The 19,723-nt window shown below is 45.0% G+C and overlaps 1 protein-coding gene across 2 annotated transcripts in view; it reads left to right on the top strand.

Moving 5' to 3' along the window:
• The window catches only part of STX18 (syntaxin 18), a 119,825-nt gene that overhangs the window by 65,015 nt on the left and 35,087 nt on the right, over positions 1-19,723 (top strand). For both annotated transcript variants that reach the window (XM_082609913.1, XM_082609914.1), the window contains exons 2-5: positions 3,286-3,353; positions 17,034-17,149; positions 18,891-18,968; positions 19,128-19,194. In XM_082609913.1, the coding sequence (XP_082466039.1) occupies positions 3,286-3,353; positions 17,034-17,149; positions 18,891-18,968; positions 19,128-19,194 (329 nt within the window). The remainder of the gene's footprint in view (positions 1-3,285; positions 3,354-17,033; positions 17,150-18,890; positions 18,969-19,127; positions 19,195-19,723) is intronic.

The following is a 19,723-nucleotide window of genomic DNA, read 5'->3' on the forward strand; positions in this document are numbered from 1 at the left end:
GGTGGGGCCGCAGTAAGGGGAGGGCTGCTGGGTCTAGCCTACATGGTAGATTCCTTTGGGCCTGTTCAAACTTTTTATTGAAAACCTTGACTCCTTTTTTTAAAAAATAACTGTTTTGGATAAGGCTTTAAACAGGTATGCTATGACTGAATAGTTGTGTCACCCCAGAATTCATATGTTGAAACCCTAATACCCAATGGGATGGTATTTAGTGGTGAGGGCTTTGGGACCTAATTAGGTCATGAGAGTGGAGCCCTCATGAATGGGATCGGTACCCTTAGAGGAAGAGACACGAGACCACCATGTGAGGATTCAGCAAGAAGGCAACTCTCTACAAATCAGGAAGAGGGCCCTCACCAGGCACCAGATATGCTGGCACCTTGACCAGGACTTTCCAGCCTCCAGAACTGTGAGAAATAAGTGTTTGTTGTTAAAGTCACCCAGCCTGTGGTATTTTGTTATAGCACCCCAAACTGAGACAAAGTGTATTAGTTTCTTATTGCTGCTGTAACAAATTACGACAAGTTTAGTGGCTTAAAACAACAAAAACTTACTATCTTCTAGTTCTGTAGGTCAGAAGTCTAAAATGGGACCCCCTAGACTGAAATCAAGGTGTTGGCAGAGCTCTGTTCTTTTCTGGAGATGCTAGGGAAGAATCCATTACTTTGCCTTTTCAAGCTTCCAGACGTTGTCTTCATCCTCTGGCTCCCTTCCTCCATCTTGAAAGCCAGCAATGTTGGATTGAGCCTTTCTCCCGTTGCATCGCTCTGACTCTCTCTTCTGCCTCCCTGTTCTCCTTTTAAGTACCCTGTGATTACATAGGGGCCTACCTACCTGGATACTCCAGTATTAATCCAGGGTATTCTCCCTATTTTAAGGTCAACTGATGAGCACCGTAATTCCATCTGTCACAATAATTCCCCTTTGTCATGTAACATAATATAGTCACGGGTTCCAGGGGTTAGGACTTGGACATCTTTGGGCAGAGGTAATGGCATTACCCTGTCTACCACAGTAGGTATAATCCTTCGGGGATTATTCAGTACCCACTATCTATTCAACATTTAGTAAAAGTTTCTGAGGCTCTGCTTTGCACCAGGAACTGTGCCTGACAGGTTCTGGGGAAAGAGAGAGGACCCTTTAACCTCTAGGAGCTTGCACTCTGGTGGAGGGAAACCAGTCGGTAACGAGTCGTTGTGGTCTTTGTGGTCTGTGGGGAGCGCGGCAGGACTGAGGCCACTCAGGACTTTTGGAGCTGAATTGTGAAGGGCCTTGAGTGCTGCATTTGGGGTTTGGACTCAATCCCATTGGTTAGGCCCAGAGATGACAATTAGCTGCCCTTTGGCAAGTCGGCCGGTTGGACTCAATCCCGTTGGTTAGGCCCAGAGATGACAATTAGCTGCCCTTTGGCAAGTCGGCCGGCAGAGATGCTTCCTTTGGCTGCAGTGTGTTTTAAAACCAGAATTCATCCCTGCCCAATGCACTGCACCCTCCATTCCTCTTGCTTTACTCCCTCACACTGCTTACCTGGCCTCTTGCAGGCAGGGGTTGGGGAAGGGAATGGAAACCACTGAAATGTATTAAACTTAACTTGATTACATCTTGTATGTGGTCCAGTAAATACCTTGTTTGCACATCTCTTAAATTTTTTTCCCAACAATCTTAAAAGTCAGATTTTAAAATGCAGCGTCAGTGGAAAATAGGAGTAAGAGTGTGAGGAAGGCAGCTGTGGCTTAGTGGAAGACGGGCCAGATTTGAACTCAGAGAGTCCCAGGCTTGCCTCTGAGCCCCACCAGGCACTAACCGTGTGACTGGGGACGAGTCACTTAGCTTCTGCAAGATTCACTTTCCCAACCTGGTTAATGAGCGCGGTGACGTCAGTGCCCACAATGGGCTGCTGGGAAAGAACAAGATCGTGTGTGGGGAAGTTCCTCACGGATCCAGGGATGCTGGACAGACTCTGGCTGTCTCAGTTGTTGTTTGTAATCTGGTAAATAAATGAATATTGTGGCCATAGTTCAGTTTTTCTTCGATTCATGCTCTTATAGATGCCTAAGGGTGCTTTTCTGAACCATATTTGCTTTTAGTCTAGACTCTGTGAGAAATTTAACTGAACCCTTACTGACCTGTCTCCAGACAAATGCTGAATGTTTCTTTAGTGGTAAATACTATTTTTGCATTTAAACATTTTCTCATCCCACAGATACTGACTGACACCTTCTGGGCTTCACGTTGTGCTTAGAGCCGTGAGGGAAGCTGTGCAGCCCCTCCTCACGTGGTTCCTAACCCCCAAGAAAGAGGCGTGCCTGCAAAAGTGAAGCCAGAGGACGGGGCTGTGTGTAGCTGAGTGCCCAGTGGGTGGGATGCAGCAGTGCTTTTAAGTTCAGAGCAAAGCGAAAATTAGCCTGAGTTGGCCTTGACAGAAAAACTTTCATGAAAAAGATGAAAGTTCAGCACATCCTTCAAGGCTGGGGCTACGTATGTTTGGAATAAGTACAAAGGACATTAGGAGGAAACTAGTGTGAGCTGTGGTCAAAGGACAGAGCAGGCCACCGACTTAGTTAATCATTCTCTCCTTCTGGAAACACTTTTGTCCATGTTGACCATGATCCTAGGTTTCTTCCTACCTCTTTTTATTTTATTTGTTTCTTAGTCCCTCATTCCACACACATTACCTGACACATGCTTTAGTACTAGAAATGAGCCATCACAAATTCCGTCCTCTGTACTTTTGTGTCTGTTTTGTTCATCCGTGGAAGTAGGGGAACTGGAGACTTGCTGTGTAGGGATAAATTGTTGCTCCTGCATCTTTTCTTTAATTCTGCTGCTCTTCATGGGCCCTATTTATACACTTGATGGCTCCAGCCTTAGAATCCATCCCCTAGAACACTTGGAAGAAGGAATATTTGTCTATAAAATTTTGGATATAAGACACATAAGGAAGGGAATTGGCCTTTATTGAACACACGCTGTGTAGTTACTAGACATGTATTATCTCATTGAATCTGAAGTTCCTTAGAGATCATCTCTTCGTTAGTCACAGATCACAACAATTACAGGAAGAAGGAACCATTGGTAAGAGACCAAGACCCAGGAATGTGGGTGACTTTCCCAAAGCCACCCAACAAGTCAGTGATTATACAGGAGTCTAAAACCAGAGATATCCAGTTAGTAGCTTCAAAATCTTTTTACTGCCTGCATTCCATTCTCTACTAATTTAAAATTTGTTGCATATGAGCGTAACATATTTATCCATATAAATTGTTTGCTTTCTTTTCATTATAGATTTCACACATTGGCAAACTGAGAGATTTTCTTCTCGAACACAGGAAAGATTATATTAATGCTTATAGGTAAGTGTCTATTTTTTACCATGATTTTAGCGACTGTTCTTTTCCATACCTATATTCCTTTTGAGCTTTTTGTCCTCACTTTTTACTAACTTAGGGTTGTAATGGGGAAGGTCAGTTTGGCAGTGGAAGAATATCTGCAGAGCAAAAAGGGGCTCCCCCCAGCCAAGGTAAGCTCAGCCATACCCCATGTCCTCAAAGTCACCATATCCTCACAGCAATGTCCCCTATTCTGATGTTCCCGTGTGTCTGTAGCTCTGTGTGTGCCATATATGTTGTGAAACATGCAGAGAGAAATGGGGCAGTTTCTCACTGAATGCATATTGCTGAGCACATGAAGAGATCATGCAAGTCATGTAAAAATGCCATTTGGAAAGACAAGAGCTCTTGCCTCTAGTGAAGAAACTTTTGGTTAGGTTGATTTTTAAAAAGAAAAAGCATTTTGATCGAGCCTTCCAAAATGGCTTCTGGAATAGACTCCAGCTCTCAGTAGACACAGGAACACCGCAGTGCAGATATCATGCCTCCTGCTCTTCCCTGACCTACATTTTAACCTGGCTTTAGTGTGGCGTTTCTAACCATAGGAGTCAGCTTCAAGTGTATTACCTAAATTAACAGAAAAGTTGGATTAGACATACGAAGTGACATCATTAGAAGCATCTTTTTAGGATTTCATCATTATAAAACAAGGGATTTTGCCCTTCAGAAGGCTTTCTATCACAGTTAGAAAATACAGAAAAAATCTGATTTTTAAAAAAACTTTGTCAATATATGCAAAAATGAAAATGTTTCATATAAATTCTTTAACAGAGAAAATAATTATGCCCCAGGTGAATTTTAAATAATCTCTACCAGTTTGCCTACTTTATACTTTTAACTGTATTTCATTTGCATAATTTTGGAATATACTAAATTATTCTAATGCTTAGTACCAAGAAAACCTTAAAGTTCTCAGTTAAAATAGTTGGTCACCACTAGATGGCAGTGTAAATTTTATTTCTAAAGGTGTATGTACATCAGATGCTAATTTTATAGTGCATAAAAATGGAAGCGACAGTCATTTTGGAAAGCTTAATAAAACTGGTATAAGCCTATCAGTTCCAGCTCCTTTCTTTAGTACTTTACAATTTAGGTTAAATAAGTGGTTGTAGAGATCTCTCATGGAAATCCATTATTAACTCCCCTTTGCCTTGAAAAGGCATCCAGCCAGGTGAATGCTTTAAAGGTTGGTTTAGTTCAGGCCACCCTGTCCCCTTATTAACCGTGCAAACCTGAGAAAGTCACTTAATCTGTAAAATGCAGTGTCTTCCTCTAAACCAGGGGTCAGCAAACCACAGCCTGTAGGCCAAGTCCAGTCCGCTGCCTATTTTTATACAGCCTGTGAGCTGATAATAGTTCTTATATTTTTAAATGGCTGGAGGGAAAATAATAACAATAGGGACTTCCCTGGTGGCTCTGGTTAAGACTCCTCCCTCCCAATGCAGGGAGCCCGAGGTCGATCCCTGGTCAGGGAACTAGATCCCACATGCATGCCGCAACTAAGACCTGGTGTGACCAAAATAAAGAAAGAAAGAAAGATTAAAAACAAAAAAAGAAGTTGAAATTAAGGGAAGATGCTGGGCCAGTGCCCCACCTCCTCTTCCCTGGTTAATCAAATACGCTGTCCCTCCTAACAGTATACTTGTAATACATAAGAAATAAAACCAGTTTTTAAAAATAATAATAATTATTATAATAATATTTTACCACATAAGAAAATTATATGAAATTAAATTTTCGGTGTCTATAAATAAAGCTTATTGGAACAGCGCCACGCCCATTCATTTGAATGTTATCGATGGCAACTTTTACACTACGACAACAGAGCTGAGTGGCTGTGACAGGCTATATGGCCCTCAAAGTCTAATATGTATACTATGTGGCCCTTTTCAGAAAAGGTTTAAGGAGCCCTGCTCTAAATAATGAGAGTGATGATCACTTGCCACTTGTTTGGAGATTCAAACAAGACAGTACAATTGAAATGCAGTGCAAAAAGAAAAAAACAATGAGGGGACCTCCCTGGTGGCGCAGTGGTTAAGAATCTGCCTGCCAGTGCAGGGGACACAGGTTCGAGCCCCGGTCCGGGAAGATCCCACATGCCGCAGAGCAACTAAGCCCGTGCGCCACAACTACTGAGCCTGCACGCCACAACTACTGAAGCCCGCGCACCTAGAGCCCGTGCTCCACAGCAAGAGAAGCCACCGCAGTGAGCAGCACACGTACCACAACAAAGAGTAACCCCCACTCGCCGCAACCAGAGAAAGCCCGTGCGCAGCAACGAAGACCCAGCGCAGCCAAAATTAAATAAATAAAATAAATAAATTTTTTTTAAAAAGCAATGGATTTATAAAAAGATTATAAGGCTGCTATTCTGTAACTTTGCAATAGTTTTAAACTTTTGATTATAATGGTGGGATTAAGGCATTTCTCCTTGAACAGCACAGCTCAGCTCCACACAGTGTGTCAGTGTTTCCAGAGCAGGTGTGGACTTAACTCCGAGTCCTCATGCCCCTACTCAGGACAGTGGGCTGCTGGCCTCGGCCTCCCCCTTTCCCGGCTACCATGGCAGCACACTCTGGGGCGGAGGACCAGGGTCCCTGGAGCCCATCTCACCCTGCCACTTACTGGTTGTGTGGCTGCAGCGTCAGCAGAACTAGAGCTCCTGAGGCTTTCTTAGTCTTGACCAGTCATTACCCCATTATAGAAACTCAGTCTTTAATTCCTTTTCCCAGTTGCAGTTCATAGCCAGCCAGTGCAGTCTGAGTTTCACTCCTACCCCTGTTTTGGTCCCTTTGAAAGATCAGGGACTTTGAGGGTCAATCACACCTAGGTTCTAGTCCCAGTTCTGCCACGTATTAATCATGTAAGTGTATACAGCTCACTTCATATCTTTGTGCTTGCTTTTTTTGTTTTTTTTTTTGTTTTTTTTTTTTTCTTTTTGCGGTATGCGGGCCTCTCACTGTTGTGGCCTCTCCCGTTGCGGAGCACAGGCTCCGGACGCGCAGGCCCAGCGGCCATGGCTCACGGGCCCAGCCGCTCCGCGGCATATGGGATCCTCCCAGACCGGGGCACGAACCCGTATCCCCTGCATCGGCAGGCGGACTCTCAACCACTGCGCCACCAGGGAGGCCCTTTTGTTTGTTTTTAAATAAAGTGTGGATAATGTTCTTGTGAGGATTAAAAGAGATGTGTGAGAGTTCCTGGCACATGGAAGTCCCTTGGTGAATGGTACCTGAATTGGAATCCCATTTGACCTGTGATGAGGTTGGGGCAGTGGTCAGTTGATAAAGAAAGCACCTCTAATTTCCTGCCAGAGGTGGGAGGGAGGGAGAGAAAGAGAGAGAGAGGATGCCAGAGTCAAGTCAACCTGACAGAGATGGATGTGTTCTCAGCGTGATCACTAGTGAAACCTAGGGTGGCGGCAGAGGTTAGGTCTGCAGGAGGGTGACCTTGCTGAAGGCTCCTGAATTAGACGCACTCAGCCATTTGTGCCACTGAACGGTCACAGCCCCGGAGCACAGAGGCCCCTGATAGCATATGAGAGAGAGGGCAGGCAGATCCCAGAGGAGAGGGGAGAGAGGAGCCGTGGCTCGATGAGTGTTCACGCCCATGCCCAGGTCCTTCTGCCAGGCTGCCAATCAGAGAAGTCCCTGCCCCCAAGGGAGGGGCAGGAGGGAGAAGGCTGAGGTTAGGTGTCACGCTAAAAGAGTGGATTCATGTAGAAACATGAGGACCAGGGAATAAGCATTCCCCTCCATGCCCTACATTCTCTCCAGATGGAGAAAGGCCATCCTTACCTTCTCCCATCAAGCTCCCCCTCCCAAAGGTGGTAGACTGTTTAAAGCCTTTCTTTTTTTACTACTCTGCCTCCCAGTGCAATGTGCTGGCCTTGGCTTGTTCCTGAGAAGATTTTGGATGAAGTGTGACCATGGAATGGAGAGAAATATTACCTTCAGACCCATAAGGCTATGTTAGCTTGGCATAATTAGGAAGCTGTAATCTTTTCCACAATGTAGAGCTCAGACTTTATTGACCCATTTAATTTTTTTAAAATAATGACATTTTACTAGAGCAGAACAGCATGCAACCTAGGTAGCCTCTGGCTGGATCTCTTGAATGATTTTAATTAAAACTAATTCCTCCACTTCTGGTAGATGTACATTTTCCTCAATATCCTGGCAACAAAACAATACCACCTGGGGGAGAAACTTTCTTGGTTTTTGTTGTTGTTACTAATAGAATAACCGTACTGTCAATTTCCAGTTTAAAAGGTTAATATATAATGTCTCCTAAAGGAACATCACCTTTTAATTGAGTAATCAGTTTTATCAAATTAACCTTTAGACCTTTTCAATTTCACTGAGCTGAGTTTCCATTAAGTCAAAATAGAGTAGGAGGATGTTAATCTAATGTTCTTGGAATTAGTCGTTTATAGGTCTGCTCCATCCACAGGGTACATAGCCACTTGGAAGTGGGTACCTGTCTTATTTATTTGTTCCTGACCCCGTTAGCCTCCATTTCCGGAGAGATGGTTTCTATTAGGGGCGGCACAGGACTCGCCACCCCTCTGCTCACTGCTCTCACTCCGCCCGCCTTGACCTGACTGGGGAGTTGGGAGGAGGGTGGAGCGTGCTTGCCCAGCCCCTTCCCCTCTCTCTTGGGTCTTCTGCCTCAGGTAGGGTACATTCTGTCAGGGTTACCACGTTAAGCCAGACTAGTTAAGAAAACAAAATACTGGGGAGGGTTGGGATAGGGAAATAGGTCTCTGTTGCTTTTCAGGTTCTGCTGAGGGGAGGACCCTCCATTCCCCAGGAACCTGTGGGCCTCCTTCTCTCCTTCCAACGACCCCCCGCCCCCGAAAATGTGGACCCTGGGCTTGGGGCGTGGGAAGGTGCCGCACTGAGGGAGGAGGGGAGCCTGGCCTCCTGGTTGGCCCTGGGAAGAGCCTCAGGCTTACTCCTCCCTCTTCTCTTGGGGTCCTGTCATCAGGATGGACACATTCCCTGCCCCTCTGTGCCTCCACTTTTCCAGGGAAGGCTCTGGAAGCGGGGTGCCTGCAGGTCTTGGGTGGGAGTGAAGTAAATCCGGGAGGGACCTATTAAGGAGCACAGTTGTGTAGCTGTGTGTCAGGCCTCTTCAGGTCGGCCTCATGCATTAAGTTAGGTCATTCAGAAAGTATTTGGCTCTTGCGATATTGATTTATCAGCCTACTAAATCCTAGGTATTGCTCGTGATGATGGGATGCAGCAATGAACAGACAGACAAATGTCCCTGCCTTTATGGAACTTATATTTTGGAGAGGAAGATAGACAAGAAACAAAATAAATGAGTAAAACATAAGTGTTAGAGCAGGATAAATGCTTTTAGGGGGAGGGGAGAAAGGAAAATAGAAAATGTTAGGGAGGGTACAAGTTTATAACGTAGCTTAAGGAAGGACTTTTTAAGATGGGGGGGACATTGAGTAAACACCTAAAAGAAGTAAGTAGTCAGTTTATATAGTTATCATCCAGGGAAAGGACATTCCAGAAGGAGAAGATGGCAGCAAGTGTAAGGCCCTAATGTAGGAGTATGTCTGGAGGGTTCAAGGAACAGCAGGGAGGCCAGGGTGGCTGGAGCAGGAGGGACTGAGGAGTGTGTGGGGTTGAAGATGAGCTCAGAGGGGGCAGCAGCCAGATCTCGTGAGCTGTCTTACGGCTCATGTAGCTCCTGTGAGGACCTCGGCTTTTACTCTTAGGGGGGAAGCACTAGAAGATCTGTACAGAGGGTTGATAGGGTCTGCCTAACTTTCTAACAGGATCAATAAAGCTAGTGTGTTAGAATAATCTGTGGAGGGACACGACAGAAGCAGCAGACCAGCTGGGAGGCTACGGTTAGTCCAGGTGAGAGATGCCGATGGCATGGTCCAGAGGGGTTAGCAGTGGGTGTGATAACGAGGTCACATTCTGGAGTTATTTTGAAGGTAGAGCCAATGAGATTTGTTAATGGATTAGCTGTGAGCTGGGAGAGAAAAAGAGGTGCAAGGGTGACTTCAGGTTTGGGGCCTGAGCAACTAGAAGGAATGGAATTGCCATCAACCCAGATGGGGGAGCATGTTTGAAGAGAGTGGGCAGGAGCTCAGTTTGGGGTATATTTGCAACACAGGTTAAACATCTGAATAGAGATGTTGAGCCGGCAGTGAGATATACGTGTCTCAGGTTCAAGGAGAGGTTCAACCTGAAGACATAAATTTGGACTTGTCATTGTAGAGCTGGTATATACGCTGACAAAAAAAAAGCCACGAGCCTAGCTGAACTCACCAAGGGAGCAACATAGACAGTGGAGAGAATGAGGGACTGAGGGTAAAAGGTATCAACAAAAAGCCTGAAAACGAGCAGCCGGGGAGATAGGAGGGGAGATAGGAGGGAAACGGGAGAGTGTATTGCCGGGGAAGACAGAGGAGAAAGCAAATCAGGGGGAGGGGACCCATTAACTCCATCCAATCTGTAGAAAGTAACCAAGGGGAGGGATGACCCAGCGGTGACCTTGGGCAGTGAGGACCACAGTGTGGGGATGAGGGCAAAAGGCCCTTTGGATGGGGTCGAGAGAGAATAGTCAGGAAGATGGGGGCAGGGTTGTAAGCGTCTCAGAGGAGTTTTACTGAAAAAAGCCTGGAAATTGGACAGTAACTGGTAGGAGACATGGAGAGATTTTTTTTTTTTTTTTTTTTTGCGGTACGCGGGCCTCTCACCGTTGTGGCCTCTCCCGCTGCGGAGCACAGGCTCCGGACGCGCAGGCTCAGCGGCCATGGCTCACAGGCCCAGCCGCTCCGCGGCATGTGGGATCTTCCCGGACCGGGGCACGAACCTGTGTCCCCTGCGTCGGCAGGCGGACTCTCAACCACTGTGCCACCTGGGAAGCCCTTTTCTTTTGTTTTTTAAGTTGGGAGAAATAACAGCGTGTTTGTATGTGGCTAGGAAAGATCCCGTAGACGGGGAAAATTGATTTTATTAGGAACTAACACATGTAGTGTGCACTGTGTGCCAGACACTGCCTAAGCACCGTGTCTGCGCAGTAATTCTTTTACGGTTGATGGTGCACGAGAGAGAAAGGAGAATCACTGGGGCCAACCTGGTGCCCAGGTGGAGGGGCAGAGCTAGGAGATGGACACCTCATCCTTAGTAGCTGGGGATAAGGCACAGTGTGCCGGCCCATGGGAAGCGAGGTGGGGAGAGCTTGGAGGAGCTCTCAGAAACCAGGAAGCACAGTTACTACTGATGCTGCAGATGGGGACGGAGGTGTTGGAGGTTTGAGCTGTGAGGAGAAGATAGGAAACAGGCACCTGGGAGAGTGGGAAAGCAGACACAGTGAGGACATAGCGCATAATTGCCAGGCACCATTAGGGGGCCATGTGTGGTTAGTAATCATATAAAGCCAATATTTTGATCTCTGTCTGATTCCCACTTGCTCCTAAATTCAGCTGCTGGTGAGCTAGTAACTCCATTCTCTGTACAGCGCCGGTCTCCGGACTCTTAACTCCAGATGGCCCTTCTCTCATTGCTTCCCACTCCTGGCATTCTTCCAGGAGCCAGACTTTTCCTATAGCCCTCAGAAGTTTAGGATGGAAAGAGTCAGATCAATTAAACAAAATCCAGGCAACCAAATATTTTTTGAGTGTCCATCATGTGAAAGCAGTCTGTTATTAGTTTGTGGACTGCACCAGTGTTCTGTTCTCTTTATCAGGCCGCGGTGAACGTCAGTAACCTCAGCCCTGTGTCAGCTTTGTGGCCACTGTGCTGTATGCCACAGTGACTTTTCTCTCTCTCCTTCATAAATTATAGAACTTCAGAACTTTACTTTGTCTAGATTTTATCACAAAGTGTTTAGAAGACCATTTGCCCTGGTTTCACTTTTGAAAACAAAGTATCAATTGTGGAACATCTAGTCTCAAGAGCATTACTTCTGTCCTTTTGAGTTGAATTATAGGGACAAGTGTTAGTAGCAGCTTCTTGCTTTCATATTTCCAATTCTTCCTCCTCTTCCTTCTGTGCTCTTTGTTTCTACTACTGTCTCTTGCTCACCCAAGCCCCAGATCTCAGGGTCTGCTGATGCTTTGCCTCCAACACCTACTCTATTCCTGACGATTTTTACATCTCAGATCCATCACCTCTTTTCAGTCTTGCCACCCATGCTCTACCATTGCTCCTGTCTTCAGTTCGACAGAAATTTACTAGCCCCTACCTCTTCTAGGGATATAAAGATGAATAAGGCAGGATTCTCTGCCTGATTTCCATAACCCATCACCTGATCTTCCCCCTCTCTTCCAGCTAATGTGGAATTGCCACATTTATCTTCATCAAGCTCTGCCTTTCCACTGGCTACAGAATAAAACTCCTCAAGTCATACTAGAGGCCCACCAAGAACTCATCGCTTCTACCTAGCCTGTGCTCCAACCAAACTGAACCACTGACTGTTCTCCAGACAGGCTCCCTCTCTCCCGATTCCGTTCTGTTGCTCAGAGTGTCTGCTCTTGTCTCCCACGGCTACATCCTGCCTTTCAAGATTTAGTTCATAGATCACCTTCCTTCTGATTAGCTAATAGGGAATAAGCATCCCCTCTTCTGAATTCTTCTACCTTTTTTTTTTTCTTTTTTTTTTTGCGGTACGCGGGCCTCTCCCACTGCGGAGCACAAGCTCCGGACGTGCAGGCTCAGCGGCCATGGCTCATGGGCCCAGCCGCTCCGCGGCATGTGGGATCTTCCCAGACCGGGGCACGAACCCGTGTCCCCTGCATCGGCAGGCAGACTCTCAACCACTGCGCCACCAGGGAAGCCCTCTTCTACCTTTAATGACTCAAGAAGTGCCTTGAGCCGTGGTTAAGAGTATGGAGCCAGGATGCCTTGGTTCAAATCCCAACTCTGCTAATTCCTAGCTGTGTGACCTTGGCAAGTTACTTAACCTCTCTGTGCCTCAGTTGCTTCATGCGTAAAATGGGAATTATAATAGTACCCACCTCATAGAATTTTGATAATTAAGTGGGTAAATATATGTGAAGTGCTTAGTGAATTAGTGTTAGTGTTAATGCATGGAGAGTGTTATATGGCTATTAACCTTTGTTTGTGATGTATAGTTGTGTACATAAGCCTGTGGACATTACCTATTGTGATATAGTTTATTGAGAGCAGGGTCTGTATTTTGTTCACGTCTGTAGCCCAGATATTAACAGTTTCATTTCATAATGTATATTGGGCATATACTATGGGCAAGGTACTGCACTTGCTCATATTTAATATTTATAGCAAAAATGAGATTGTGGTCTTTAACTTTTGTCCAAACCTTTTCAGTAACCTTTGGAACAGAGTCTAAAATAACTTACGGGGCTTCCCTGGTGGCGCAGTGGTTGAGAGTCTGCCTGCTAATGCAGGGGACACGAGTTCGAGCCCTGGGCTGGGAGGATCCCACATGCCGCGGAGCGACTGGGCCCGTGAGCCACGACTACTGAGCCTGCGCGTCTGGCGCCTGTGCTCCGCAAGGAGAGGCCGCGATAGTGAGAGGCCCGCGCACTGTGATGAAGAGTGGCCCCCGCTTGCCACAGCTAGAGAAAGCCCTCGCACAGAAACGAAGACCCAACACAGCAAAAATAAATAAATTAAAAAAAAAAAAAAAAAAAAAAAAACCTTGGTGTGTGGAAAATCTTTAAAAAAAATAAAAATAAAAAAATAAAATAACTTACATTATTCTCTCTTCTTCTCTGTCTTCAGGAAGTATCTAATTGCATATTAAATTAATAGGCAGAATGTCAGTGGTATTTTGTAATTTTGAACTTGCCCTTTCTTAACGTAGTAATCAACCAGATAATTTTTAAAAGCCTATTCCTTTAAATTTCTGAACCAGCGAATAAACTTACTCCTCTGTTTTTTTCCTTGTTTTTCCCTGAAATAAATTGACTAATCCAAACCTATACCTAACATAATCTCCTTAAACTGAATCTAATATTTAGATAAATTGAAGTCTGTAATAAAATTATTCCTCTGCACATCATAAAGGAAATAAAATCAAAGTTTGAAAAAGTTACGTGTGCATGTCCTGTGAGAATATATCTTTTGGAATTATTTGCCAGATGGTTAACCTTTTGCAAATAGTAGTAATTTTGTTATGGTGATACTTAATTTGGGGCTCTGTCACTGGCAAGCGTTCGTTACTTTTGATGAGTGTTTCAAATGCCGATTATATATCTAGTGCTGTTCTTAAAACATCACAGAAGAATCAGAGTTTGAGCCCTTTCTCAAGTTGCTCCATCTCCTCATCTGTCACGTCCTAAACTTTCCGTGCCGTCTTTGGCCCCGCACTTTACCATCTTTCCTTCCACACCTGTGCTTTCTTCTGTGCTCTGTGTCCTAGGTGTCTCCTTATTTACCTCCACACCCAGTCAGCCCAGTCTTGTAGACCCAGTCTATGAGATCTCTGTCAGATCTGTTATGCTTCCTCTCCCCCACTGACATGGCCTTGCCCAGGCTCTGTTCGTCTCTTCCTGGATGCTCAGTGCCCTCTTAACTGGGGTCTGATTTCATCCACCTCCAGGCCAGCAACCACAGAAGACCCCATGCAAAATGCAGATTCCTCTGTTTAAAATCCTCCAATGACTACACTAGCCGGCAGTCCCCACCTTCTGTACCGCAGGGACTCCTTTCCAGTTGATAGTGGCATATTTGTATTTTGTATGATTGTTGTATTTGGGGGAACCTCTTGATACTGAAGAAACAGCTAATGCAGATTTGGTAACTTTAAATAAATGTGGACTTATCATAATCCCGTCTGCATTCCTTTGGAAAATTATGTAGACATATGCTAGACACATTCAGCATGGAGACACTGACCGGGTGCATGTGATGTGCTGCCCCTTGAAATAAATTAGGGGGTCCCAGAGGTCCATAGCTGGGATGCTTGGTTTACAGGGACCACCTGGTATACTTCTGTTTTCCCTTTCATTCTCAGACGTGTCCTGTTGTAGATCATACGTTATGTGGTCATTCCAACCATGACCCACAGGCTGGGGATTTGGAGCAGGTCTTCTCCCGCTGTCCCCTGTGTGGAGACTCTTCCTCTCCATGTGCCCAGCACCTCCCCTGCATGAACTGACCACTCCCCGCATGGGTCCCACTGTCCACTTCCAGACCAGTGCCATCCACCACAGTTCCTGTGCCCCCCGTGTCTGTGCCAGTCTCCCCTGTGGTGTGGTACCCTCTGTGGGAGTCAGAAATGAGCCTTACTTAATTAACTTTGAACCTCCAGCCCCGCCACAGTGCCTGACATATGGGGGGTTAGTATACAAGTGAGTGAATGAATGAATTGCAAGGATTAATAAGTAAATAAAATACATGTTAGGCACCGAGAATAGTGTCTGGCGTATCCTAAGTGCTCAGCCAATGTTAGCGCACTTACTGCGTGGGGGATAGCATTTTTAGGTGTTGGGGAAACAGAAGTAAACGAGACAAAGTCCCTGCTTTCATGAAGCTTGCATTCTCCTGGGAGGAGATGGACATTACTATTTCAGAGTGCTGTAAAGGAAAACAAGCCAGGTAAGGAACGTATATTCAGAGAGGAGTAGTGTGATTTGGGGAGCCGCAGCCCTCACATCACAAAGCAGAGTGTGGGAGGGCAGCTTTGGAGCTGAGAGACAGTGACTTAATAACGAGCACAGACTATTTACAACAGCTGAGACATGGAAGCAGCCTAAATGCCCATCAACAGATGAATGAATAAAGAAGATGTGGTGTGTATATATATATATATATATATATATATATATATATATATATATATATATACAATGGAATGTTACTCAACCATAAATTAGAATGAAATAATGCCATTTGAAGCCACATAGATGGACCTAGAGGTTATCATACTAAGTGTAGTAGGTCAGAAAGAGAAAGACAAATACCATATGATGTCACTTATATGTGGAATCTAAAAAATTGATACAAATAAACTTATTTACTAAACAGAAACAGACTTAGAAAACAAAGGGCTTATCAAAGGGGAAAGGGGTAGGGGGGTATAAATTAGGAGTTTGGAGATTAGCAGATACATACTGCTATATATAAAATAAACAACAGGGCTTCCCTGGTGGCTCAGTGGTTGAGGGTCCGCCTACCAATGCAGGGGACACGGGTTCGTGCCCCGGTCCAGGAAGATCCCACATGCCATGGAGCGGCTGGGCCCATGAGCCATGGCTGCTGAGCCTGCACGTCTGGAGCCTGTGCTCCGCAATGGGAGAGGCCACAGCAGTGAGAGGCCCGCGTACCGCATAAATAAACAAACAAATAAATAAATAAAAATAAACAACAAGTACCTACTGTACAACACAGGGAGCTATATTCAACATCTTGCAGTAATCAATAATGGAAAAGAATCTGTATAACTGAATCACTTTGCTGTACACCTCAAACTAACAGAACATTATAAATCAACTGTACCTCAATTTAAAACAAAAGAATTAGAGAGACTCAAAAAAATAAAAACTAAAAATAACCAACACAGGCGGTGACCACCACTGAGGGCGAGTGCCGGGTGCGGCACGGGGTGGTCGGTGGGGCTGGCTCCGGTCAGGCCGTGTGAGCAGAGATGCGAGGACAGAGAGAGGGCAGGCGTCTGCTGGGAGAGAGCCCAGGCTGCCGAAGGTTGTGTGTCTGATTGGGGGATAGCAAGGAGGCCAGTGTGACTGGAGCGAAGTGAATGGGGGCGAGAGGCAGGAAGTATATGGTCACAGGTGGAGGGTGGGAATATCAGGACTTTGTATTTTATTCTCAGTGAGGATGGGAACGGGGGCTAGTGCGGCTGGTGGAATATCAGGACTTTGTATTTTATTCTCAGTGAGGATGGGAACGGGGGCTAGTGCGGCTGGTGGGTGGAAGTGGAGTGATTATCTAAGGTCCCTTTTAACTTGACATTTTGTGATTCTGAATTTCAGCTGTAGTGTCCATGGTGTCTCATCACTGTTCATAATAATGCTGCAGCACCCACCCATGTCTTACAGAAATGAGCACAGAGATATAACTACAACAGCTTCAGGGTGCAGCATTACTGAAAGTGGGCACCCTTACTTGTTCAGTAACTTTAGAGTTTTAACTGATTATCAGGGAATGTGAAATGGTTCTAAAGCTCTTTCATTGTGAGTTTTGAAGACCGCTTGTCAACACGGGAGAAATGCCAGCCTGAAACAGCTCTTCACAAATGGTGTCCCCGCAGCATTCTCCATGCAGCCCCCAGGGGTTCCTCTGGGGGACTCCGACTCTGTCAGTGTGCTTTGTGACAGCCATCAGTAGCTGCCCCGCTGTTCTCAAAGTCAAAGCCCACACTCTTAACAAGGCCTGTGTGCTCCGGCCCCTGATTCCACTCCAGGCCCGCCACACTCTCTCGCTGGTGTGGCCTGCTCCAGTTTGGCCTGCAGGAAGCTTTTCCTACCTGACGGCCTTCGTAAGTGTTGGTTCTACTGTCTAGAGTGTTCTCCCACCTCTCAGCCTGGCCAGTTCCTGCTCATCCTTCAAGTCTCAGCTTAAATGTCACTGCAACAGGGAACTTTCTTCTTCCTTTCACACCCCGTGACTCCATGTTTGGTCATTTGCTGCTGCCCTTTAATTTTGTCCCTCTCTCTCTCTTTGTTAGCCATGTCATGTCTGAATATGGGAGAATGACGGACACAGAACGAGACCAGATAGACCAGGATGCTCAGACATTCATGAGGACCTGCTCAGAAGCGATCCAGCAACTGAGAACACAAGGTGCCGTGCCCCAAAAGATGCAGCCAGCCAGCTGTGACTCAATTAAGTACTTACACGATGCATATGGCACAGCCGTGTGAAGCTCTCTTTTGTGTTCTTATTTCGATTTAGGTTTCAGAACTTTAAAGTTCTTTTTTCCTGATTAGTGTTTTAACCTAAGCTGTTAAAAATAATGAACAGGCCATGAATTCAAGATGGGAAGAGGGAGGCAGAAAGGACCTCTCCAGACAGAACCAAAAATTTACCAAGGGGCCAGGTTCAGAGAAGATGAACCATGTGAGGAGGTGTGTGCATGTGTGCCTGTGTTCTGGGTGGCACTGAGAGGGGCAGCAGTTGATGGCATGTGGACAAGGATGCAAGGTCTCTAAACTCTGTACTCAGAGTATTAAAGTAAACTGTAGTATCAGACTCTCATGGTTACGAGGAAGGCTCTGGAGCCTTGGCTGCTTATGTACCCACCCCAGCTCCACCATGTTCTGGCCATATGGACTTTGGCAAGTCACTTAATCGCCCTGGGTCTCAGTTTCTTCATCTATAAAATGGAGATATTTCTTAGCGTATATTTCTTAGGTATATTTCTTAGGGTTTTTATGAGAATTCTCATGGCATCCTTAGAACAATAGCTAGCATTAGGATTACTATTATCATCTCACTTTCACTGATGTTTAATTCTTTCTGAGGGACTGAGAAGGCTTCCTTGATTCTTTTTTAATTTGCTTAGGCAGATACAGATTACATGAACATAGCATAGAGTTCAAGTGGCCAGATGCTATTGTGCTTGACACAGACTTTTGTTTGGGAAGCTTCCATGGACAACCTGGAGAGTCTGTTGAAAGCTATAGACATTCCTGCCAGAAGAAAATATACATATGCACAAAATTTTGTGTATAATTTCATGGATCAGCTAAATTCCTCATGTGAATCTCAGATTACGCGGCCCTATGGTAGAAACAGATCATGCCCCCTACCCTTAAGGACATTCATTGAGATAACCTAGAAAATACATGAACATTAATAAAATGAGGAATTAAGTGACCTTGGCCTCCTTATTGACTCTGAACCTTAGTTTCTTCATGTGTAAAACAGGCATAATTATAATTGCCTTTTGGATTGTTTGGATCATTAGCAGTGATTTATGTAAAGTACTAACAGGGTGCCTGCACATGGTAGGTACTCAGTCTCTCATAAACCGGAGCTGGCCTAGCAAAGTAACTGGCACAGACTCTAAGAAGAAGTGATGGTTCACAGAAGAAAGGCATCCTTGTGGCTCAGAGAATCAAGGTTTCCTGGAGAAGGAAGGTTTGACTCGGTGTCTAAAGGAAATGTGAATGGCTGAGGGGAGAGGACGGAGCATTCCAAGCTGAAAAACAGGCAGGCAGAGGGGGCGTGTGTGCTCTGAGTTTGATTTAAACATGTCACTTGAAGGTCAGCTTGAGCGTTGGATGCTGTTAATGCGAACAGGGTCAGCACTCAAGATGAGGGCTGTGTCAAATGCCATCCCTACGTGCTGTAATAAACCATAAATTATTTGACTAGTTTTTCTACAGGTTGAATCTTTTACTCTCACAAAGCCTAATAAATCTTACTCTTTTAAAAATGTAATGTCACTTGACACAAGACTTGTTTTATAGCTGTATTTTTAAGAATACTTCGAATAAAGAAACTGTTGTGAGGAAGCTGATGAATTGTTCTTCTGTATAATTGAATACAGAGCCCTGAATATTGTCCTTTTCTGTTACAGCCCACAAGGAGATACATTCCCAGCAAGTGAAGGAGCATAGGAGTGCTGTTTTGGATTTCATTGAAGATTACTTAAAAAGTATTTCATTTTATCTTAAAGGTCAAATGTGGCATTTCACAATAGATGGGATGCAACATTTAGCTTTGTTAGCTGAAGACTGTCCTGTCTCATTGTATTTAATGATACCTTTGCCTGAGAAGCAGTTTTAAGTGGTCTCTGCTATTTTCCCCTGAACAGGAGTATGTAAACTTTACTCAGAACAGAGAGCCATCCGAGTTAAGCGAGTGGTGGACAAGAAAAGATTGTAAGTATTGTCTCCATTGGTGTCCTTTAATTACTAATAGGGATGCTAATAATAGCAAATAAAGTTTGTAGAGCACTGTGCTTTAGAGTCAGACTGGGTTGCTATATAAACGTGAAAAATAAGCTAACGTAATCAGGATATGTCATAGTTAGTGAGATCAGTAGCAAGTTCAGGGTGGGGACTGGTACCATTGAGTAGCAAAGCCTAGGACCTAAGAGCTCCAGCTTGCAGGCAGGCAGCCTGTGTTTAAATCCTGGCTTTGCTGTGTGACTGTGGGAAGATTGCTTAACTTCTCTGTGCCTTAGTTTCCTCACTTGTAAAATGGAAAGATTTATAATACCTACCTTGTTGGGTTGTTGTGAGAACAAAATGAGTTGATATAGGTAAAACACTTGCCGTTGAGTGGTTAATATATGTTAACTTATACTATTATCTGCTCTTAAGCACTTACCATGTGTCAGGCACTATGTTTATTTCCTTTAGTCCTCACAGCCACTCTATTAAAAAAGTATTAGTACCCCATATTATA

The sequence above is a fragment of the Mesoplodon mirus genome, assembly GCF_964341445.2.
Source record: "Mesoplodon mirus genome assembly, chromosome: 2".
Taxonomy (NCBI): Eukaryota; Metazoa; Chordata; class Mammalia; order Artiodactyla; family Ziphiidae; genus Mesoplodon; species Mesoplodon mirus.